Genomic DNA, 23,938 nt, shown 5'->3' with positions numbered 1-23,938 from the left:
ATTCGACAAGTATCACTCAAGACGTGGGATCTGGCAGTGAACAAGCAGTCGCGGCCGCTGCCTTCGTGGACCTTGTCGTCTGGGGGTGGCGGATGGGGGGAGGGACCGGTCCCGAGCAAATAAACACGGGTCATGAGACCTGAGTAGAAAATGCCGAGTGCTATGGAGGAAAATAAAGACGAATTCCCTGACGATCAGGCAGGTCAGCCATGGCTTCCATGAATATGTGACAGGTGAGCTGAGACCCAGATGAACGACAGTGGGAGGCTGTCACAGGGGAGGGCAGCCCCACCCTGCGCTGAAGGTGGGAGATTTACTGTCTGGGGAAACTGAGGCAGGGAGGCGCAGATGCAGGCAGGGCACAGAAAAAGCAGAGGGTGAGCGCGAAGTTGAGAAGGGGGAGACACTGAATAGAGCAGAGCCCAGTGACTGCCCGCTGTACCCGTCCACAGGCCATGCGAAGATTGTCCCACGGCAGCACAGAATGACGGGAAAAAAAAGATCCACAGATACAGGCTCTGGGGGTCCCCAAGGAGAGCCAGGTCCCCACCTGGCCGCTCGGCAGGGAAGCCCACCAACCAAGAAGTGCACCCCCGCCCTACACTTAGAGCCTCCTTCCACTCCGGTGCCAAGTGGCCAACTCCTCAACAGAAGCACAGCCCCACGTCCTGCCTGGCGTTTTGGGGAGACCCACTAATGGGAAATTCAGAAACAAAAAGAAATCAGGGAGAAGAAATCGAAGCACCCCCAATTCTATAACATAAGCTCTCAGAGAAGTAAGAAGAGAGGATGCATTCACAGAGCCAGGCGCTATCAGAAAAGAACTTTCTGGAACAAAAAAAGGGCTCTTGGAGATAATAAGATAGCCAACATTAAAATGTCAGTCAAAGGACTGGCAGATGAAGTGGAGGAAGCCAGCCCTCAAAACAGAACAAAAGGACAAAGAGATGGAAGAAGGGAAAGAAAAGAAAGAAAATGAGAGGTTCCATCTCTGAGGACCAACGTCAGACCAACGGGATTCCAGAACACAGAGGGAAGGAAATTATCAAAGAAAAGTGCCAAGACCCAAATTACGTGTTTCCATATTGAAAGGGCTGATGCTAAGTGCCCAGGACAATGGATGAGGGTAGGTACACTCCAGGGCTCGTCATGAGAAGATGTAAAGACAGTAGGAGTACAGACAAGCTCCCAAAAGCTACCAGACAGCGAGAAAAGGGGCACGTGCAAAAGAAGATGGATCAGAAATGGCGTCAGACCTCTCAACCAATTCGAGACAACGGTGGAGGGACGTCTTCAAAACCCCAAAGGGGAAACTAGAATTCTCTCCTCAGACGAATTACCCAGGTAGAAGGAAGCCAGTTTAAACATTCGGGGTTTCAAAATGTTTACATCCTGTTATGGGTTGATCTGTGTCCCTTGAAAAGATAGCAATTCCCAGCCCCCAGTAGGTCAGAATGCGACCTCATCTGGGAATGGGGTCATCACAGGTATAATTAGTAAGATGAGGTCGTACTGGAGTAGGGTGGGCCCTAAGCCCAGTAGGACTGGTGTCCTTACAAGAAGGGGGAAGTCTGGCCACAGACACAGAACACCGTGTGACAACAGACAGAGATAGGGGTGGTGTAGCTGCAAACCAAGGAGCTCCAAGCATCAGTGGCCACCACCAGAAGCCAGGAAGAGGCAGGGAAGGATTCTACCCAGGGTCACAGAGGGAGGAGGGCCCTCTGACACCTTGATTTCAGAATTTCAGCCTCCAGATCTGTGCAAGAATACATTTCCATCGCTTTAAGCCACGCTGTTTGTGGTAATTTGTTAGAGCAGCTCTAGGAATCTCATACACCTCCCATGCACCTTCTCTCGGGAAGCTACTGGAAGACGTGCGCCATCAGAACAAAAGGGTAAACCAAGGAAGACGATGACATGAGTCCAAGAAACAGGGGCTGTGACCCAGAGGGGAGGAAGGGGGAATTCCCAGGATGAGGGTGGAGGGACCACAGCTGTGCACCTGGTCTGCCTTGGAGGAGGAGGACAGAGGCTCCAGGAAGAGGGTCTCCAGGAAAAATACGAGAACTAATTGAAGCTGATAAATAAGCTGATGAGCTCGACCTTTTGGAGAAAAGCTTTGCCCCACGGTGGAAGATTCTAGAAATAATTAGCAAGAGGAAAATAGAAAACTAATCAAACAGTGGAAAAAAAGGCAACCATAACTCCAGGAAAAACAAAAAGTTAGAATCGTAGAACACCATGTGTCTTGACTAGGAAGGAAATTTAAGAGTCACAAATTTGTAAACACTGAATATTAATGAAACGTGACTCTTTCAGGGGAATGGGAGGAATTAGATATTTGAAAAGGGTTGGTGTAAGACTTAAATTCTCATCCTGTCTAGTCAGACACTGACGGAGAATACATAAAAGAAAACTCAAGAAATAGTAGCATGATTATATTATTTTAAAAGATAGAAAGTATAACAAGAAACAGCTAAAAGAATTTATAGTGATTGCTGTTTTATGCAAAACTTGCGATAGGAAGACAGAAAGCAGAGAATTACTCTATTCCTTATAAACTTTTTTAAAGCTTTAAAAAATTTATTTTAAGTACACACATGAGTAGAGAGCATAAGATGATGAGCCCCCATGTAACACTCACCCACTTTCAACATTCACCAACTCATAGTTGAATTCACTTTTCAAACTATGTATTGCTTCAATAAAAATAAAAATTAATTCAAAAAATTAATTCAAGGATAAACTATGGTAAATCCACTTTTTTTTTTAAGTGAGAGAAAGAGCATTCCAAGGAGAAGGAACAGCAAGTGCAAAGGCCCTGAGGTACATTTGGGGAACAGAAAGGAGGCCAGTGGGGCTTCAGGATAACGCACACTGTGGAAAGTGGGGTAAGATAAGCTTGGACAGGTAGGCAGGGACCTGTCATGTGGAGCTCTGTTGGCGAGGGTGAGACACCAGGATATAATTATAAGTGTCACGGGCTACACTGAAGGTCTGAGTCGAGTTAGCCAGGCAATGAGAAGGGAAGGGTGTTCCAGGTAGCAGGCACGGCTTGAGCAAAGGCCTGGAGACCAGAAATCTTAACTGCTCGCCAAGGAGATTTCCTAGACGACACTCACCTTCCCACTTCCACAGGGTGGCCCGGGACGTGTCCTTCCACTGCAAGCCTGCCACGAAGGGCAGCCGCCCATTGCACTGCACCTTCAGGTATGTGCTGCTCTGCACGTGGGGCTGGCGGAGGCTGGAGTGGTGCAGCTGCATGCGGTAATCCACATGCCGCACGGGCACCTGCAGCACGAACTGAAGAAGACCCACACCTGAGATGCTAGCCAGGTCGGGCTGTTCCCCACCTAGAACATTCCACTGGCTCTCCACTACAGCCGGGGGTCGGCCGGAGTGCTCTGGCCATCAGAAACTGCCCCAGCCCATCCCCCAAAGAAACCCTGTGCCCGTCAGCAGTCCCTCTCTATTGCCCCCTCCGCACAGCCCCTGAAACCACTGATCTACCTTCTGTCTCTACGGATGTACCTATTCTGGGCTTTTCATAGAAACGGAATCATACAGTGTGTGGCCTTGGGGTCTGGCTTCTTTCACTTAGCACGATGTCTTCAAGGTTCATCCATGTTGTAGCCTGTGTCAGAACTTCCTTCCTTCTTCTTGCTGAATAATCTTCTATTGCGTGGGTACATCACATTTTACTTACCCACTCATCTGTTGATGAATGTTTGTTTTTATTTTTTTGGCTATTATGAATAACGCTGCTATAAATGTTCACGTTTTTTGTGGACACATGTCTTTAATTCTCTTCCAAACAGTCACAGCATTTTATGATCCCACCGATATATGAGGGTTCTGATTTCTCCACATCCTCACCAACACTTATTATTTGTCTGTCTTTTTAAATTTTAGCCACGGTAATAGGTGTGAAGTGGTATCTCATGGTGGTTTTGATTTGCATTTCCCTAGAGACTAATGATGTCGAGCATCTTTTCATGTGCTTATGGCCATTTGTATACCTTTTTTGGAGAAATATCTATTCAAATTCTTGATCTTTTTATTATTGAATTGTAAGAGCTCTTTATATATTCTGGATACCAATCCTGTATCCGATACATGATTTACAAATGTTCTCTACCATTCTGTGGGCTATTTCGCTTTCTTATTGGTGTCCTGTGAAGCATGAGCATTTTTAATTTTGATGAAGTCCAAAGCATCTATTTTTCTTGTTATTACTTATATTTTCAGTGTCATATCTCAGAAACCCTTGCCTCATCCAAGGTCAGGAAGATTTACTGTAATGTTTTCTTCTAAGTGTTTTATAGTTCTTAACTTTAGGTCTGTGATCTATTTTGAGTTCGTTTTTATATATGGTGTGAGGTAAGGGTCCGACTTCATTCCCGTGCACATGGATCTCCAGTTGGCCCAGTACCATTTGTTGAAAAGACTATTCTTCCCCATCTGCAAGTGTCTGGGCATCCTTGTCAAAAATCAATTGACTGTAAACATAAGGATTTATTTCTGGTCTCCTAATACTACTCCATTGGTCTATATGTCTATTTTATGCCAGTACCACACTGTCTTAATTACTGTAGCTTTGCAGTAAGTTTTGAAATTGGGACAGAATGAGTCCTCCAACTTTGTTCTTCTTTTTCAAGACTGTTTTGGCTGTTCTGGGTTCCTTGCAATTCCATGTGAATTTTAGGATCAGCTTGTCAACTTCTGCCAAAAAGACAGCTCAGGTTTTTGTAGGGACAGATTTAAGGAATTTTGAATCAATTTGGGAAGTACTGTCATCTTGAAATTGAATTTTCCAATCCAAGAACATGGATGTCTTCCCATTTATTTACGTTTTTAAAAATTTCTTTCCATAATGTTTGGTCATTTTCAGAGTATTAGTTTTACATTCTTTTGTTAAATTTATTCCTAAGTATTTACTCTTTTTGATGCTATCGTAAATGGAATTCTCTTCTTCATTTCATTTTCAAATTTTTCATTGCTAATGTAACACAACTAATTTTTGTGTATTGATCTCATATCCTGCGACTTTGGTGAACTCATTTATTAGCTCTGATAGGAATTTTCGTGGATTCTTCAGAGTTTTCTAAATACAAGATCACGTCATCTGTAAATAGAGATACAAGCATACCCCCAGATATGCAGGTTCGGCTCCAGACCACCACAATAAAGCAAATATCGCAATAAAGCAAGTCACACGAATTTTCTGGTTTCCCATTGCATATAAAAGTTATGTTTACTCTACACTGTAGTCTATTAAGCGTGAAATCGCTTTATCCAGGAAAAAAAAGTACATACTTTAATTAAAAAATACTTTATTGCCAAGAAAATGCTAACCATCACCTGAGCCTTCAGTGAGCTGTAATCTTTTTGCTGGTGGAGGGTCTCGCAAAAAAGCCAATATCTGTGGGGAGCAATAAAGTGGGGTGCAATAAAATGAGGCATTTGTGCCTGTGGCTTTACTTCTCCCATTCTGGATGCCTGAGGTTTGCAAAGAGGCAAAGTGGAATTTAAACCCAAAATTCTGCCACCTAGTCGCTGTGAGACCTCAGACAAGTCCATTTACCCAATTGCTCGTCTGGAAAATGCGGACAGATAATGCTTACCTCACAGGGATGAAATGAGATAATACAAACGAAGTGTCAGACACATGGTCTGGCAACAAAAAAAAGGCTCATCACTGCTCGCTCTGCCCTTCCTGTCCTGCTCACTGTCAGATTCTTAAGGATGTTTAAGAAGATTAAGATTATTTTATTCATATTTGTCTCCCAGACCTAGCGTGGTGCCTGCCACACTTGCATTGATGCTGTCACAGGTCTCCAATTTCTTCACTAAAACCCTGGGGGGCACGGGTTTTCTAGAAATAAGAAATGTTCACATTTTAGAATTGTCCTATGACACATCTACGGCAGTTATATAAAGAACTCCTACCAATCAATAAAAAACTCAAGTATTCTAATTTTTTTCCAAACGTCAAACGATATGAAAAAGCAGTTCACAGAAAGGTTAACGCAACGGCAGAATAAATACACAAAAAGATGGAGCCCGGCCTCATGAAGTAATCAGGGAAGTGCAAATTCAAACAACAAGACACCATTTCCACCCATATCGGCAATATTTTGCAGATGGTGAAACTCGAGTGTTGGTGAGAATATGGAAACCGCTTCTCTCGGACGTGGCTGGGAGGTGGGTGATGGGGGCAGACATTTTGGAGGGCAAATTGGCAAAAGCCAGCAAATTACAAATGCACCAATTCCGTAACCCAGCAGTTCCACATTGTGACAGCTGCCCTGGAGACCTTGTCACACGTGCACCCAGGGAGACATGCCCAAGGATGTTCAGGCATACATTAGAAACCACAAGAGTGAAACAGCCAAAGAAAATGCAGGATAGCCACATATGGAACACGATGCAGGTGTTTAAAAGAATAAGGTAGATCTCTATAAAACAACCAGAAACATTCTCCAGGATCCATTGCCAAAGGATGCACAGCAAGCCTCACCAAACAGAACTAAGTGTTTGTGATGGGTCCACAGAGCAAGCAAATAGGAAAATTGCTCTTCTCCAGTGCCCCAGACTATAACCGTGGTTCCCTCCGGGCAGTGGCAGAGGGACCAGGATCAGGGATGGTAACTGGAAAGGAATTTTAGCCTTATTTTAAATGTTATACATATATTTTTTTTCAGAAGGAGGATTTATTCATGTCGTATTGGTATCACTTAAAAGCAATTTAATACTTAGGAATGAAGTTAACCAAGAGGGCAGATGACTTGCACGGTGAAAACTACAAAATGTTGCTGAAAGAAATGAAAGGGGGCACAAACAAATGGAGACAGCCCATGTTCATGGATTGGAAGCCTTAATATTGTTAAGACATCAATACTACCCAAAGCAATCTACAGACTTAACACAATCCTTATTAAACCCCAGTGGTATTTTTTAGGGGGACAGAAATAGAAAAAGCCATCCTAAAATTCATATGGAATCTCAAGGGACCCCAAATAGCCAAAACAATCTTGAAAAAGAAGAACAAAGTTGGGGGGTCTCACAAAGATACAGTAATCAAAACAGTATGGTAGTGACATAAAGACAGACACACAGACCAATGGAACAGAACAGATTGCCCAGAAATAAACTCACACATGCATGCGCAAATGATTTTCAACAAGGGCGACAAGCCTTTTCAACGGGGGAAAGGACAGTCTTTTCAACAAATGGTGCTGGGAAAACTGGATATCCACGTGCAAAAGAATGAATTTGGACCCTTATCTTATACCATATACAAAATTTAACTCAAAATAGATGAAATATTCTCAAACTCTTAGAAGAAAACACAGTATTTAAAAGCTTCATGACATTGGATTTGATGACGATTATTTCAATGTGACACCTAAAACATAGGGAACAAATGTAAAAATAGACCAGGGCTGGCCCTGTGGCCTAGTGGTTAAGTTCAGTGCGCTCTGCTTTGGCAGCCCAGGTTCGGTTCCTGGGCGTGGACCTACACCACTCATCAGCAGCCATGCTGTGGCGGAGACCCACATCCAAAGAGGAAGACTGGTGCAGATGTTAGCTCAGGGCCAGTCTTCCTCAGGAAAAAAAAAAAAAGAAGTAAAAATAGACAAATTGGACTATACCGAAATTAAAAACTTTTGTGCATCAAAGGATGCTATCCATAGAATGAAAAGCCAACACAAGGAATGGGAGAAAATATTTGTAAATCATATATCTGATAAGGGGTTAACATCCAGAATATATAAAGAACTCCCACAACTCAACAACAACAATAAAACAAACAACCTGATTCAAAAATGGGCAAAAGACTGAAATAGCCATTTCTCCAAAGAAGACATACAGATGCCCAATAAGCACGTGAAAAGATGCTCAACATCATTAATCATCAGGGAAACGCAAATCGAAGATACGAGATACCACCTCATAGCGATTAGGATGGCTACTATCAAAAAAAACCCCAGAAGTTATAATAACAAGTGTTGGTGAGAATGTGGAGAAATTGGAACCCTTGTGCACTGACGGTGACACTGTAAAATGGTGCAGACACTATGGAAAACAGGAGGCAGTTGCTAAAAATGTCAAGCACAGAATCACTACTTGATCCAGCACGTCTGCTTCTGGGCACACACCCAAAAGAAATGAAAGCAGGGACTCAAACAGGCGTTTGCACACCCGTGTTCACAGCACCGTTATTCACAAGAGCCCAAAGGGGAAGCCAAGTGCCATCGGTGAATGACCGGATGAACACAACGCGGTCCATCCACACAACGGAGTGTCCTTCAGCCTTAACAAGGGAGGAAATTCTGTCGTGTGCTGCCAGCTGGATGGACCCGGGGGACGTGATGCTAAGTGAAATACACCAGTCACGGAAAGACAGACACTGCCTGATTCCAGTCCTCCGAGGCACCCAGTCACACTCCTCAGGGACAGAAAGCCGAATGGCGACTTCCAGGGACTTGGAGCGAGAGGGAACAGAGAGTCAGTGATCCACGGGAACAGAGTTTCAGCTTCACAAGATGAAAAAGTTCTGGAGGCGGCTGGTGGCAGTGATCACACGACAACGGGAATGTGCTTAATGCCACTGAACGGTACACCCCAAAGTGATGAAAATGGTCAATTTTATGTTATATATGTTTTACCATAATTAAAAAGTTTTTTAAACAATTTAAAAGTAAACACACAAAGCTAAGCGTGTGCCTTCTAAGAGCACATCGCCCGTTCAGGGGCTAAGGGCTTGGTTATTCCTGACTTACCAGAAACGGCTACCCCTCCAGTAAAGCCTGGAAGTGAACTCGTTTCCAAAATGCACTTTTTACAGATGGAAATCTGTGCTTTTACAGTTGGAATCTTGTTTCCCAAGCCCTTTGCAGACAACAGATTGCAAACAGCCTTGCAGACGAGCCCTCTTACAAACGGCCCCTTAGCAGTCCTTGGGACTCCCAGGGATGCGGGGGCTGGAGATGCAAAAGGTAAGGTGACTAGCCTGAGGCTTTTTTTATTTATTTATATTTTTTTTTTGCTGAGGAAGATTGGCCCTGAGCTAACATCCATTGCCAATCTTCCCCTTTTTGCTTGAGAAGATTCACCTGAGCTAACATCTGTGCCAGTCTTCCTCTATTTTGTATGTGGGTCACCACCACAGTGTGGCTACTGACGAGTGGTGTAGGGAACTAAACCCAGGCCACCAAAGCCAAGCACCAAACTTAACCACTAGGCCACGGGGCTGGCCCCAAGCCTGAGTTTTGGCTGCCTGTGTCCTTGCAATCAAGGCCTCAAGAGACACTGGGCTGGGGGGTTGGGGGGAGTAGGATTTTGCGTTGCCCAGCTGCCCCTGCACTCTGACCTCTGGCCTGCAGAGGTCGGGCTCACCTCCATGAAGTAGCTGCTCAGGGCCGGGCCGGAGTCGTTCTGGAAGGTCTGGCTGAGGCGGACTCGCCTCTTATTGCTGCTCTCGCCCCACTGCTTCCCGTAGCTCACCTCCAGCTGCGAGTGCAGGCGGCCCGGGCCATCCTCATGCCGGAGCTGGACCTGGGGACACACCCCACCAGGGAGACCCCCGAGGAAGACTTGTCTGCGTCCTCACCACCACCCGCCCGGGGAGCAGGCTTCTCTGGGGAGGCAGTTCCAGAGGAGGTGCGGGTTTGATTGCAATGATTTTGATTTTGTAAAGTATCGCCTTGGAACGCGATTCGCCTTCGAGACTGCGTTTCTGGTGCCCCTTAATTTCTGAGCCCCAGGTGAGTGCTTCTCCCTGCTCCAGGCCCCATAAGGAGCGAAAGAGCCAGGAGCCGGGGGAGGATGACTCCTGACCTGCTTCACAGAAACCCAAGAGCCCCTGATCCCCACTCTCCTGGGCAGCCTCCGGCTCCCTGGACAGAACCCGAGCGGATCAGGCTTTCACCCCTGAGGCTTCCTGCTGCCTTCTCCTACCTCTGAACCACAGGCTCATCATTTATTCATTCATAGAACACAATTTTCCAAGTACCAAGTAGGTACTAAGTGCAGCACTGGGCACCACATACCCAGGAATGAAGGAACCAGAAGACCCCGCTCTCGTGGGGGCAACGACCCAGCGGGAGAGGCAAACTTGAAACAAGTAAATTAACAAAGGAGCAGCCGCTCCTCCCTTCTCCTCACCCCGCCAGCCACTCTGGTGAACTGCCAGGTCCTTAACCGCTCCATTTTCCCTCCTGCCCCAGGACCTTTGCACCTGCTGCTCTCTCTGCTTGCAGCATGCTTCCAGGGGAACAGAACTGTCCCATGTTTTAATTTCCAGCTTAAAATTTATTTCTCCCAAAGAAGGTTTCCCTGGTGCCCGTGCAAACTAGATTCCCCTCTGTTATGCTCTCAGCCTCTGCCCCTTTACCATGCGTGGGCAGTTAAGTCTCCCTTGATTTGGACTGTCTTTCATTCTGCCCCTACCCAGCAACAGGATGGCAGAAACGAAGTTCTGCCTTGTGCGCAGCTCTCCCCACGGTGCAGACAGTAGGTGTTTAATAAAGACTAACTGAACAAATGGATGGAAAACTGAGACCGACGTTCCAGTTCCAGATCCGCTCCCGTCCGTGACCTGGAGCAAATCCGTCTCTTCGAGGACGCGTTCAGGGTGCTCAGCCCACCACCTCCCTGACCCGGGGCTCCCTCCAGACTCCCCGCCCGCCCTGGGCACCCACCTTGTGGCTGAAAACCGGGAGCTGTGTGCAGTGGAGCTCGTGGTCCAGCTCCAGCTGGTAGGCGCCCTCCGGGCTGCTCTCCGCCCGCAGCTTCTGGCCGGTGCTGCACTCCTGAGCCGGCTGCTTCGCCTGACCTACGCGGGGCGACCCAGAGACCCCTGCCCTTCCTCCGCCAGGCAGCCCTCCCTCCCCGTTCCAAGGACAGGAGTGTTCAGCCCAGCCTCAGTCCATCCCCCAGGATCCACCCCACCTAAGGTCACTCAGTGGGACCTGCTGATGGGGAGGTTTTAAGAGACAGGTTTCTGTCCCCCTGAACACAGGCACGTGCGTGCGCACACACTTTTATTGTAATGAGCAGGTGCTCAGTGCCATTCAGAGCCGATGGAATGAACAACTGGCTAAGGAGCGATGCGGTGAGGCCAGAACACCCAAGGTGACAGTGGTCCCTTCACCCTCGGAGCCACAGCTCCAGCAGATGGTGATCCTGCCACCTCCCGCCGCGCCCCCCGCACATGGTGCCGTACCCAGGAGGCCGTACTTGACGCTCAGGGAGCTGGTCCAGAGGCCGCCCCGCTGCCGCAGGAGGCCCCCGGCGCGCAGCCCCACGAGCCCCGGCACGAAGAGCTCGCCGCCCAGGGTCACCACCTGCAGCCTGTCCTCTGCCTTCTTCTCCAGCAGCGCTGTGGGGAAAGCGGGCAGGGAGGGGACGGGCATGGTGGTTCCTGGAGGGTGGTCCATGCATTGGAGGGGGTCTCAGGGGGGTCATACGGAAGCCGTGAACAGACACAGAGGCTGGAGTTTTCCTTAGATGGGATGTTAACGTTGGCAGGTTCAGGGCACAGGAACGACAAGTGGGGCACTCAGCCCGCCTCCCGGAGCACCCGGCCATGGAGAAGGTGTGGCAGGAAGGGGTCCCTCCTCCTACCTGACAGGTGGGCCTGGTCCCTCAGCAGGTTGTTCAGGAACACGGAAAATGCCAACTTGCTCCCCGCCTGCCGGCTGAGGTTCCCGGCGATGACCACGGGGCTGCCCGCTGTCACCAGCTTCACCTCCAGCTGGGCCTCGAACCGCTGGGCCTCCTTGCCCGCCGCTGGCCGCAGGTCGCTCCAGCCCTGGAAAGGCCCCAGCATCACCTAAGGGGACGGGCTCGGCCAGCAGGCGTGGTCCCCACCACAGGAACTGGGGCCGGACAGAAGGCAGGGGACGGAGTCCAGCTAACGGCCTTCTAGGCCGATCCTTCTCCAATTTCTTAAACTTGATGTTTTTCAAACTATTACGAATCCAGACGGAAGGCTAAGGGACTCTTTGTCTCGCCCTCTCATTCCTCCCTCGTCCAGTCCATCAGGGACCCTGGTCAGCTCTCCCTGCGGAATATTTGGGGAGCCGACCACTTTGGCCACCTCCACACTGCCCGGCTCAAGCCCTGGTCATCGTGCCTGCATCGCTGCGACATCGTCCTCCCGGCTCTCCCGCTCCCGCCCTGGCCCGCCATCTGTTCACCCGGCAACCGCGCGACCCCTTTGCGTCATGCAGGGTCACACACGCCCATCTTTCTCAGGGGAAAAGCCACTGTCCTCGTGGAGACCAGCAAGGCCAAGACTTTCTCTGGAGGTCAGTGGTGCAGCCCCGGCCAGCAAAGGCAGAGCCGCCCGCAGGGGGACACTGGCAGAGGGGACGCAGGAACGCTCGTCTTTGATGGTCCCTGCCGACTGCAGACCAAGCCAACAGCACTCTCTGTTGGCCGCCAGCTGATCTGTTTACCCAAAAGGTGTAAAAACAGCCTCACTGTTCCCAGACTGTCCGCTACTTTGTGCTCTCTCATAAATCCTGTTTTTGCCTTTGCTCCTTGACAACAGTCACAAATCACTGTCTTCTGATTACTGTTCGGCAAGGTCTTACACGATCTGTCCTTCCACCTCTGTTCCCTTTGCTATTCTGCTCCAACCACCGGGGCCTTCATGCTATGCTTCTAACACGCCAGGCACATTCTCTCCTCAGGACCTTTGCACATGCCGTGCCCTTTACCCGGAATGCCCTCCCTCCACAGAACCACATGGCTCTCTTCTGCACATCCTTCACGTCTTTGCCACAAGTTATCTTCTCCATCAGGTTTGTCAGCCTATTAAAACTGAAGCCGACCCCAGACCATTCCTCTCACGTAACTTCAGACCCCTGTACCCAGCTCAATGATTCCCTTTTCTAATAGCACTTACACCCCCCTATCACCGTGCAGGTTGCTTATTCATTTTACTTACTGTCTCTCCCACGAGAATGCAAGCTTGAAGGGGAGAGAATTTTCTGTGTGTGTGTCTTCCATCGAGCTGTCTTCCCAGACCCGGCACCCTGTAGGTGCTTGGTAAAATATGATTGAATAAATGAATAAAGACACTGAAAAATACGGGCCGCGTCCTCCTCCTTGGTGTCCCGTCTCCTTCACGGGGAACAACTGTGCCCCACTTCTTGTGCATCTTCAGGAGACAGCACGGGCCTCCATGAGTCTGTCTGCACGTGTGCGAGGGTGTACGTGTGTGCACACGAGCACACATATGCGCGCTCCCCCTTACGTGAAAACAGAGGCAGGCTCTCCGCTCTGCTCTGCTTCTCTCACTTAACCGTGTGTCTTGGCGACGCTTTTCTCGGGTCTCTATCCGAGGCTGAGGGGCGGTGGCTACAGCACAGCCTGTGAATAGGGTGCCTAGAATTTCTCACCCAAACCAGGACACTTAACAGTGGGAGAGAACACTAGTCATCATTGCACTGGGTCAGCGGGTGTAAACCGGGCTCTCCAGGGAACCAGGAGCTCGGGACGCCCGTCACTGCCCCCCGGGCGGGGTGGGGGGCGCCGAAACCCAGCAGTCGCCCCCTTGCCATCCTGAAACCCCATGAACTCTGACGTGAGTTGAACCCCGCTTTGCTGGCTTATATTCCTGAGCTCATGTGCCTCAGTTTCCTTATTTCACACGAGTTTAAAAGGAGGACTGAAGGAGGGACCCTGGGCCCAAGGCCACCTGCATTCCCCGCTCCCAGAACAGGCTTTAGAAAGTTTCGGAGGCCCAGCTGTTCCGGCAGGCGGGCCTGCGGGGAGGGGCCGTCAGCTCTTGTGCGTCTAGCCGACAGCTGGAGTCTCCAGGGCCCCGGGGGTTCTGAAATGATCGGGTAGCTGGGGCTTTAGGAGGAGACGCTCTCCTCTGCCCAACACTTGGCCGCCTCCCCGCCCGGGCCGGAAGCCCATCTGGGAGCCCAGAGCGTGTTTACGCAGCAAAAATTCCAGCCCCAGCTCCAGATTCTCAAGTCTGGAGCTGTCTGAATGGACACGGGAAACCGAGGCAGGATGGCCAGACTCAAAGCCCAAGGCGCCCGGAGGTCCTGCCGGGCAGGAGCGAGTGTAAAGCTGCCGGTTTCACCCCTTGGGGAGTCCCAGACCCTCTTGAGCATCGCACGGAAAGTCTCAATTCTCCCCCACAAGGCAGGACAGACACAAAACTTCATAGGATTGCAAGGACCTCAGCGGACCCACCGAGTCCCAGCCAGGCGCCCAGCTGAGAACCTCGAAAAGTACCGGCTGAGAGACAATCGCTCTGCTCTGCTCTAGAATTCACCCCGCAGACATAGGGGCGCTCAGGGCTGTGCACGGACAAGACCAAAACCCTGGGGAGAACGCAGAGCCCTTTGCTACGGAACCAGCTAAATAAATTCCCTCCATTGACGATCGCGCAGCCGTTCACAACACATGGACACACGTTCATTTTCAGAAAGGTTGGGGGGGTGGAAATATATGGACACCTATTTGCGGACTGTGGGCATGGATTTTCTCTGGGAGGAACCACAAAACGTCAGCAGCGGCTGGCTTTGGGGCGGGGCGCAAGGGAGAGGGTTTAACTCTTTGCCCATGCTGACCAAGAGAACTTTCTGCAATGATGGAGAAATTCGTGGAAAGTGGCTAGTGCCACTCAGGAACCGCCTCTCTCATTTTCTTTACTTCTAATTCCTTTAGACACAGCAGACAGTCAGTTCTAGAACCTCTCATATCTTTTGAACCTTGAATCATTGAAAGGTGTTACCTATTTTCTCCTTTTTTTTTTTTTGAGGAAGATTAGCCCTGAGCTAACATCTGCTGCCAATCCTTTTTTTTTTTTTTTTTTTGCTGAGGAAGACTGGCCCTGAGCTAACATCCATCCCATCTTCCTCTACTTTATATGTGGGATGCCTGCCACAGCATGGCTTGACAAGCGGTGCCATGTCCGCACCCGGGATCCGAACCGGTGAACCCTGGGCCACCGAAGCGGAACGTGCGCACTTAACCACTGCGCCACCGGGCCGGCCCCCCTATTTTCTTTTTTAACACAATAAAATTTAAATTGTACCAGCACACGCTGGTACAAAAAGTTTGCCAAGATACATTTTGGCATAAAACTAACAGCAAAGAGAGAACAAAGAAAAGTGTAGGACCTTTTCATGGAAAACAAATGAACAGAAACTAAACTCAAAACTAAGAGGTTTTGCAAATCTACCGTATTATGGGCAGAACTATGGCCCACCCAAAAGCTGTTAAGTCCTCGCCCTCAGACCTGTGAACGTGACCTTGTCTGGAAACAGGGTCTTTGCAGGAGGTCAAGTTAAGACGAGGTCCTGAGGGTGGGTCCCGACCCAGTGTCACTGGTGTCCTTACGAAAAGGGGAAATTGGGACACAGAGACCTCCAGAGGGAAGACAACGTGAAGACACAGAGAGAAGACAGTGTCGACAAGCCAAGGAGGGCCAGAATCTTCCAGAAATGAGGACGGGGCCGGAACAGATCCTCCCTCCCCGCCCTTGGAAGGAGCCACCCCCGCCCACACCGTGATTCTGGACTTCAGCCTCCAGAACCACGAGAGAGACATTTCTGTCATTGAAACCCCCTAGTTTGGGGCGCTCTGTTACCCAGCCGGGGGACACGAATACAGATTTCCTGGTGTGTGCACTGACACTTCCGGAAATTGGGGGACAGACATGCTTTAACTTGCCATTTTATACTTTACTCTGAATTTTTAAAGCACGTTCCTGTGTTCACTAATATCATCAATCTTTGACATCAATGGTGGTGAGATTTGAGCCCATTTTTTCTTCTTTATACCTTTCTGGCTGACGAGAAGTCACAAATGTTATTGCTTGGGGGCAGGGAAAGAATCGCTAGAACTCCAAAGGAGGTGGCGATTATTAAGCTGGGGCTCTGGGACGGGGGGGGGGGGGTGCAAATGCCCGGGAAGGTGGCGGGCGCCACACAGGTGACCGAGGACATGGAGCCAACCTTGACATAGTAGACGTCCCTGTCATCCAGTATCAGCTCCAGGTGACCCACGCGGCCGCTGTGGAGCGTCTCCATCTTTCCTGGGGGACAAAACAAGAATTCAGAGACCGGGGCTCAACGTCCTGGCATTCACCGGAGGACGCCCCACTCATTTCCCATCTCTGAGCCCGTCAACACGGCTGGACTTAGTGCTGACCCCAGAGGTCGCTGGGGGATCCACGAGTGAGCAGGCAGCAGGGGCCCGGCCCTGGGTCTGGCACCCAGCGAGGGGCCCTGTCATTACCGTCCAGCTCGAGCTTCTTCCTGGGGTGGAGAAGCTTCAGCCGGAACTTCCCCTGGGGCCAGCTGTAGCTGAGGTCCAGCGCAACATCCCTGGGCACGTGGGACCCGGGCGTGCCCATGAAGAGGTGGGCGGATGCTTCCTGAGGGAGCCAGCTGTCCTTCTGGAAACACAGTGGACTCTTCAAGGTCATGAACCCCATCGTGCTCATGGGGTCCCTACTCTTCCTGAGAGAGGACCCCTGCCTCCACTGTTCAAACACGTGAGTTCTTTTTTTTTTCTTTTTTGGTGAGGAAGATTAGCCCTGAGCTAACATCTGCTGCCAATCCTCCTCTTTTTTGTTTTTTGCTGAGAAAGACTGGCCCTGAGCTAACATCCGTGCCCATCTTCCTCTACTTTATATGTGGGATGCCTACCACAGCATGGCTTGACAAGCGGTGCCATGTCTGCACCCGGGATCCAAACCGGCAAACCCTGGGCTGCCAAGAAGCGGAACGTGCTAACTTAACCACTGCACCACCGGGCCGGCCCCAAACACGTGAGTTCTTATGCTCATCCTTGACCTCGCGAGACAAGAACCAAACCAGGAATTTGGGGGATCCAAAAATAGTATCCTGGAGAGGACCAGGGCCCTGCAGGACCCAGGACCACGGCGACAGGGTCTTGATTTGTTCAGTAAATAGCCGGGAGTGAAGCCAGGCGTGCACGCGGCATTGGCGCCCTGCCCAGCTCCCCTCGGTCCCTTAACCAGCTCTGCCTGCTCGTCTCCCAGCTTTTGCACGCTTTGCTGTGAGGGCCTGGCACCTGGGGCCTCCAGAACATCGCTCGTGGCACAGGAGTGAAGAGCATCCAGCTCTTAGCCTCGAGGGAATCAAGCTCTGAGACAGAATGCCTGCTCCGGGGCTCCCCAGGGATCAGGCCGAGGCTGCCACTTCACCCCACAGCACCCCCTGCTCAGCTTCTTCCCTTTCCCTGTCCTAATTTCTCCTCCTGGAGTCTTTTCTTGTTTTTCTTTTTTTCTTGAGGAAGATTGGCCCTCAGCTAACATTGTTGCCAATCTTCCTCTTTTTTCCCTTGAGGAAGATTAGGCCTGACCTAACATCTGTGCCAATCCTCCACTATTTCATATGTGAGTTGCCGCCACAGCATGGCTGACAAGTGGTGTAGGTCCACGCCTGGGATCTCAACCCAGGAACCCAGGCCACCCAAGTGGAATGTACGAACTTAACCACTCGGCCACAGGGCCGGCCCCTGGAGCCTTTTCTCAATCAATCACTCTTGCGCGAATCCTCAGCTCGGGTCCGCTCCTGGGAAAACAGCCTAAGACACAAGCCCCGTTTAACATCCTGCAGTAACACACCTCCACTCGCACCAATGAATGTTCACTACCGTGTGCAAGGCCCGGCTGCAGGCACAGGGAGGACGACGGAGCGTCAGATACACAAAGTCCCACCCTCACGGGGCCCACGCTCCAGACAGGGAGGCACAGGACCACCAGACACAAAGGTACATAAGACGGCAGCTGGTGATGGGGACCCGGCTGACAAATGCAGGGGGTGAGGGGCCCTGGCAGGGTGTCAGGGAAGGTGCCTCTGAGGAGGGGCATTCAAGGAGACGAAGAAAGCGAGGGAGGGAGTCAAGTGGACGTCTGGGAAGGTGCTCCAGGCAGGGGAAACAGTGCAAAGGCCCTGGGGCAGCAATGAGCTTGGCATTAAAAAAGGAGGTCAGTGTGTCTGGAGAGCAGTGAGCTTGGTAAATAGTTGGGGAAACGGGGAGGAGAGGCTGGCATGGCTGGATCACGGGGGGCCCGTCGGTCAGGGCGTCTGGCACCTACTCAGAGCGATGGGGGCCATTGGAGAGTTCCCAGCAGAGGAGACATGATCTGTGGGGATTTTGGAAAGTCCGTCTGGCTGCCGGTGGAGAACAGATGGTGAGGAGACAAGAGTGGGAGCAGGGGACCAGACAGGAGGCTGGTGAGGACTCATTCTGTGCTAGGCGCTGGGGTCACGGGGGTGAGAAAAGCAGGCACTGGATCTGTCCCCAGGAACTGAGTGACAGGTGGGGAAGACAGACACAAGCGACTAACTTCCGTTAACGAACATACAAGTGATCTAAAGGGGAGGAGCATCAACTTTAGAGCGAGTAAAAGAGGAGCATGACTACTTTGGGGTAATCAGGGCAGGCTGCACTGAGGAGGTGACCCTTGAACTGAGATATGAAGACTGATTCAGAGTTAATTAGTCATAGAGCCCCAAAACAGAGGATCAGCATGTGCAAGGGTCCTGTGGCAGGATGGAGCCCACAGCAGGAGCAGCCCAGCCCAACAGGTCCAGAGGGGAGACCCCTGTCTTTATGAGGGAGCCCCAAGGCTGATCCCTGGGGAGCCCCACAGTCTGGCTGGGTCAGAAGGAGCAATTCCACAGGGCCTACCTGGGGGTGGACGGTATAGGCGGCTTCCAGCAGATACTGTTGGAGCCCGCGGTCCTGCTTCTTCAGCGTCACCGCCGCAGACACGGGCACTGAGAGCAGGTGGGGCTGACCAGCTGCCGGCCAGGCCACTTCCGTGCACAGCTGCCAGCCCCAGGTGTGGGCCACTGCGGAGACAGGCGAGCAGCAGCATGGGGCCAGGGGTCTCCAGGCGGGCCCGCGGCTGCTCATGCCAAAAGGACAGAGCCGCTCTCTTTTCTTTAGGGAAACAGTACTGTGTAGACATTAGACATAGGAGGCCATGCTGTGTAGACAAGTGTTTCCCAGCCTCAGCGCTACTGACCGACTGGGCCGGGTCATCCTTTGTTGGGGGCTGTCCCGTGACTGCAGGATATCGGGCAGCACCTCTGAACTCCACCCCCTAGATGTCAGCAGCATCCCCCACGCTAGTCATGACCATCAAAAGCATCTCCAGACGTTGCTAAAGATCCCCAGCGCCGCCACTTCCCAGCTCTGCAACCTTGGGCAAATTACTTAACATCTCTGTGCCTCGGTGTTTCTTATCTGTAAACTGGGACGGATCGCAGCCCCTGCCTCCTGGTGTGACCGTGAGGAGGGCCAGGTCCTTAAGGGTTTGGGACAGGCGGGGCCTCAAGTAAGACATTCACCTAAATAAGCCCGTCCCCGCCTTACTCAAAAACGACCACAGGATCCGCGGCTCCCTGGCACATTTCCACCCCATCTTTTTTGAATTTTGTTGCCTTTGCCCCCATGTTCTCATCCAAGACTTTCCTGTTATTAAAATACCTCCTTCTCTATAGGGTTTTAAAGTGACCGGACACCTCGATCGTTTACTAAACCAGGAGGTGGCAAACTTTTTCTGTCAATGGCCGGAGAGTGAACTGCGCAGCCCTGTGGCTGCAGGACCAAGGCAGCCCCAGGCGGACGAGCGGCCGTGGCTGCGAACCGAAGACACTTTCTTTCTGGACCCCGAAACAGGAATTTCACGGATTTTTCACATTATGGAATTTTCTTCTTCCGATTACTTTTTCAAGTGACACTTGAAAATGTGAACGTCTCCTCTTGGCTCACGGACCCCCGTACGGAGCCATGCGCCCCTGTCGGATAATTGAGCGGCTTCCTGTTTTTCCCTCTTGTAAGTAATGATGCCGTGAACGTCACAGTGCGCAGGCATTTTAAAGCAGCTTAGGTTTCTTCTCACGGGGTGTCATTCCAGAAGCAGAATCAGCGAGTTAAGGGTATAAACTCGGGAATCTGGAGCCGCCCCCGGGATGCCCATCTTGGGACCATGACCGGAGGCCTGGCTTGCTGCCTACCTTCCTTGTGGGTACAGGATCGGGCCTCGGAAGGGCCGGGAACGTGACCGAGGGTCCGTGCGCCATCCGCAGTGACGAGGTACAGCTTAGAGCTGGGCGGGAAGAGGACAGTCCCAACAAGTCATTTCCACGCACTCGTCAGACAGATACGCCTTGAGCTGCCAGAGCACTGGGGCCAATTCCACCACCAACAGGACAGGCCTTGGGGGAGCTCACACTGTGTCGGGGGAGACACTCCACGAACACAGAGGGTGACAAGCCCTGTGAAAAACTTAAACAGGGGATGGCATGGGCATAGGGTCTGTCTTGGGGACAGGGCTGGGCCTTCTTTAGCTGGGGGTGGGGAGCTCTCTGCAGAGGTAACATTTGAGCAGAGACTCAAAGCATGAGAAAGAGCCAGCATTCCAGACAGAGGGAACAGCAAGTGCAAAGGCCCTGGGGTGGGAATGAAGCGGCCTCTTTAGGAGCTCAGAAAGAAGGGTGGTGTGAGGCGGTCAGGGTAGAGGAAGGGGAAGCCAGGGGCAGGAAGTAGCATCAGGAGACAGGTGAGAGAGGTGGGCAGGGCCCCCACCGGGCTGGACAATCGTGTTGACCTAGAAGCAAGTGAGGGGTTTTAAACAGGTAGGGGGTGTGACAGGTCTTAACGGACATTTTAAAGGACCCCACTGGCTGCTGCTGGGAGAAGAGCCTGGAGGGCAGGCGTGGGGTGTGGGGGGCAACAGGGAAGGAAGCAGGTGGGGGCGGGTGTAGCCTGTCTTCACCCCTGTTTCCTCTGAAATTACTGCTCCAGGGGCCAGGGACAAGCAGGCCCAAGAGGGACCCCTCTAGGGAGCTGAGGAGTATGGTAGCTCCCCACCCCACCCCTTGGCCACCCCCAGTCCCCATCACAGACACACCACCCCACATGACACACGCATACACACACGTGTGCACACAGACACACAGTTACAGACACACAGGACACGCACAGACACCCCCCACTCACATGCACACACTGTCACAAACATGCCCACAGATACACATATTCACACGCACAGACTCACAGGCACACCCTTACGCACACACATGGTCATGCAACACACACACACAGGGGATCAAGCACACGCACTCACACACACGCACACAGCCCTCAGGCCTCACTCACGCACACTCACGCGCACTCCGGCTCCCTCTGCTGGCACGGGACGCCCACCTGAAGCTGAGCAGCTCCACGGCCTCCTCCTCGGGCATGTTCAGGTGCACCTTGAGGTCCCGGCCCCTTCTCGCCTGGACCCCGCCGTCCAGGCTGGCCGTGCCACAGACGCCGGTCACCCACCTCAGCCCGGCCTGCCCCAGGGCGCCCGCCGTGCCCATCTGAGCCGAGATCTGGAGCAGGGCGCTGGGGAGTGGCACATGCCAGCTGCACCCTGCAGGCCCGGGGACCGCAAACCCGGTGCCCACCCGCCCGCCACCTCCAGTCAGACTGTGCCCTGCGGTCCTGAGCTGGAGCGGCCCCTCCACTGCGACCCCTGCTGACCACGCGCTCCACGTGTGCCAAGCACGCTACACGTATCGCCCATCCTCTCCTCGCCAGCCGTGGCCCCTTTTTATAGACGGGGAAACTGAGGCTTGGAGAGGTGAGACCACTTGCTCAGGTCCCATAGCTGGGATGTGGGACAGCCAGGACTGGAACCCTGTGCATTGAGCCCAAGCCCAGGGTCTCCACGTCAAAAAGCAGCCAGCACGGCACACCCACGCCCCCCGCATCAGACCCAGAAACCAAGGACAGGCCGGCTGAGTGGCTGGGGACAGTTGCCCAGCGGGCCCGTGACAGGCTCTGCAGTCGAATGAGCATCGCCCAGACCCCACTCAGACTCGTCCGTGCCGTGCAGCCCTGAGTCTGCTTCCTCCCCCGTCAGGGGGAATAAGAAAAGTGTCCACTGTGTGGGCGGCTGTGTGGGTCCCGTGGGGTCCCTCGCATCTTACACGCTCCTCCCTCCTTCCCTCCTCCTCTCCCCTCGGAGCCAGAGTGAGGCGGAGGGAAGAGCATGTGCTGTGACACGAGACCAGAATCCCAGCCGCCTCACGCTGCTGTGTGACCTTGGGCAGGTGACCTGGCCTCCCTAAGCCTCAGTCTTCCGCCCTGTAAAGTGGGCATAACCGCCCGGCATCTCTTCATGGTGTCTTGGCACAAAAACCCCTCAATCGACAGGCGCTGTGTGATGAGGGATCCCCTCCAGCCCATGCTGACGCCCCCACTCGCTGCAGCGCCCCCCACCCCACCACCTCCCCCAGCTCCGAGGGGCCAGCTACCTGGGCTTGACATAACCATTCACAGAGAAATCCGAGAGGTGCTGGAAGTCGGCGGTCCCTCGGACCCGGACACTGATGGCGGCGGAGGCGTTCAGGGCCAGCCGGGCAGGGAGGCCAGACATGGTGGGGAAGGTGAGCTCCTCCAAGAGTAGGTTCAGTCTCCGGTTCACTTGCACCTCCTGCCCCTGCAGCCAACGAGCCATAACAGTGTACGTGACAGGCCCCGCTACAGGCCAGGGGCACCAAGCGCCGAGCACCGAGCATGGAGCAAGCACTGAGCACCCAGCACCAAGCACCCAGCACTCAGCATGGAGCACTGAGCACCCAGCACCCAGCTGGAGCACCCAGCACCGAGCACTGAGCGTGTGCAACCTCACGTAGTCCTCACACAACCCTCAGAGGGCCATTACCATCATCCCCAGTTTCCAGATGAGAAAACTGAGCCCACAAACAGACAAAATAAACCCAGCCAAGTCCACATAGCTAGACACAGGCCCAGCTGGGGTTTGAACTCAGACAGTTTACTACGGGAAAAGGTCAGAGGTCAGGGAGAGCCAGGTAAGGAGAGGCATGGGCCCGGCAGGTGGTACAGAACACCTAGTCTGGGCCAGGCGCATTCTAAACACTTTGTTGCATTTTTACTGCTTGAAGCCACTTGATTCAACAGCTCTATGAAGTAGATATTATCATTATATCATCCCCATCGCACAGATGCAGAAACTGAGGCCACGACAAGTTGAACGCCTTGATCGTGGGCGGCCTGGCTCCACACTCCTTGCTCTGAAGTGCTCTCCCCACAGTGCTCAGAGGAAGCAGCCCGGGCGGCAGGGCAGGGAGGGGTGGGGCCCGGCCCGAGGCACCTTCAGAAGCCTGATGGCCAGCTCAGCCAGGCTCAGGGACCGGCGTCTGGTGGGACTCCCCGTCTCCCCGCAGTCGACAAAGCTCAGCTCGTGCCCGAACACCTTCATGCTCAGCTCACAGCGCAGCGCCCGCCGCTCCCCGCGCCTCTGGGCCACCTGCGACCAGGAAGGGGTCTGGGTGAGGCAGGCAGGGCGCCTGGACGCTGAGACGGGGAGGGGGGCCTGGAGAGCAAGGCCAAGGACTGGTGGGGTCCGGAACAGGGCCTGCAAATTCGTGCCCGCAGGCAGAATCCGCGATGTGTTTTCTCTGAGCTGCACAGCATGCCCGGTGCAGAGTGTGTGTGTGTGTGTGTGTGAATAAACTTTCTGTTCTGGAATGATTTCAGATACACAGAAAAGTTGCAAGGTTAGCACAGAGAGCTTCCACATACCCCCCACCCTGCTTCTTCCATCCTTAAGATCTTACATTGCCGGGGTGCACGGGGAAAACTAATGCTGGCACGTTACTATGAACTAAACTCCAGACTTTATTCGATTTTGCCAGTTTTTCCATGCGAGTCCTCTTTCTATTCCAGGATCCAATCCAGGTACCACGTTGCATTTATTTGCACGTCCCTTCAGTCTCCTCCGGTCTGTGACCGTTTCTCAGCCTTTCTGTGGATTCCATGCAGTGCGAATTTTTTTAATTGAATTTGTTTCTAACATTTAAAAATTGGGAGATTTTTATACAAAATCCAGACCTCCACC

The 23,938-nt window shown here is 52.2% G+C and overlaps 1 protein-coding gene across 1 annotated transcript in view; it reads right to left on the bottom strand.

Annotated features, from left to right (window-relative positions):
• The window catches only part of LOC102148840 (uncharacterized), a 137,970-nt gene that overhangs the window by 77,941 nt on the left and 36,091 nt on the right, over positions 1–23,938 (bottom strand). The window contains exons 18-29 of the mRNA XM_070231012.1: positions 23,192–23,347; positions 22,332–22,516; positions 21,232–21,417; positions 20,040–20,131; positions 18,706–18,869; positions 16,279–16,438; positions 15,996–16,075; positions 11,635–11,821; positions 11,234–11,389; positions 10,710–10,843; positions 9,406–9,564; positions 3,126–3,306 (exon numbers count right to left, since the gene is read on the bottom strand). Coding sequence (XP_070087113.1) covers positions 3,126–3,306; positions 9,406–9,564; positions 10,710–10,843; positions 11,234–11,389; positions 11,635–11,821; positions 15,996–16,075; positions 16,279–16,438; positions 18,706–18,869; positions 20,040–20,131; positions 21,232–21,417; positions 22,332–22,516; positions 23,192–23,347 — 1,840 coding nt within the window. The remainder of the gene's footprint in view (positions 1–3,125; positions 3,307–9,405; positions 9,565–10,709; positions 10,844–11,233; positions 11,390–11,634; positions 11,822–15,995; positions 16,076–16,278; positions 16,439–18,705; positions 18,870–20,039; positions 20,132–21,231; positions 21,418–22,331; positions 22,517–23,191; positions 23,348–23,938) is intronic.

This window comes from Equus caballus, chromosome 13 (assembly GCF_041296265.1).
Source record: "Equus caballus isolate H_3958 breed thoroughbred chromosome 13, TB-T2T, whole genome shotgun sequence".
In the NCBI taxonomy this organism is placed as follows: domain Eukaryota; kingdom Metazoa; phylum Chordata; class Mammalia; order Perissodactyla; family Equidae; genus Equus; species Equus caballus.
This window is presented reverse-complemented; position numbering and strand designations above follow the sequence as displayed.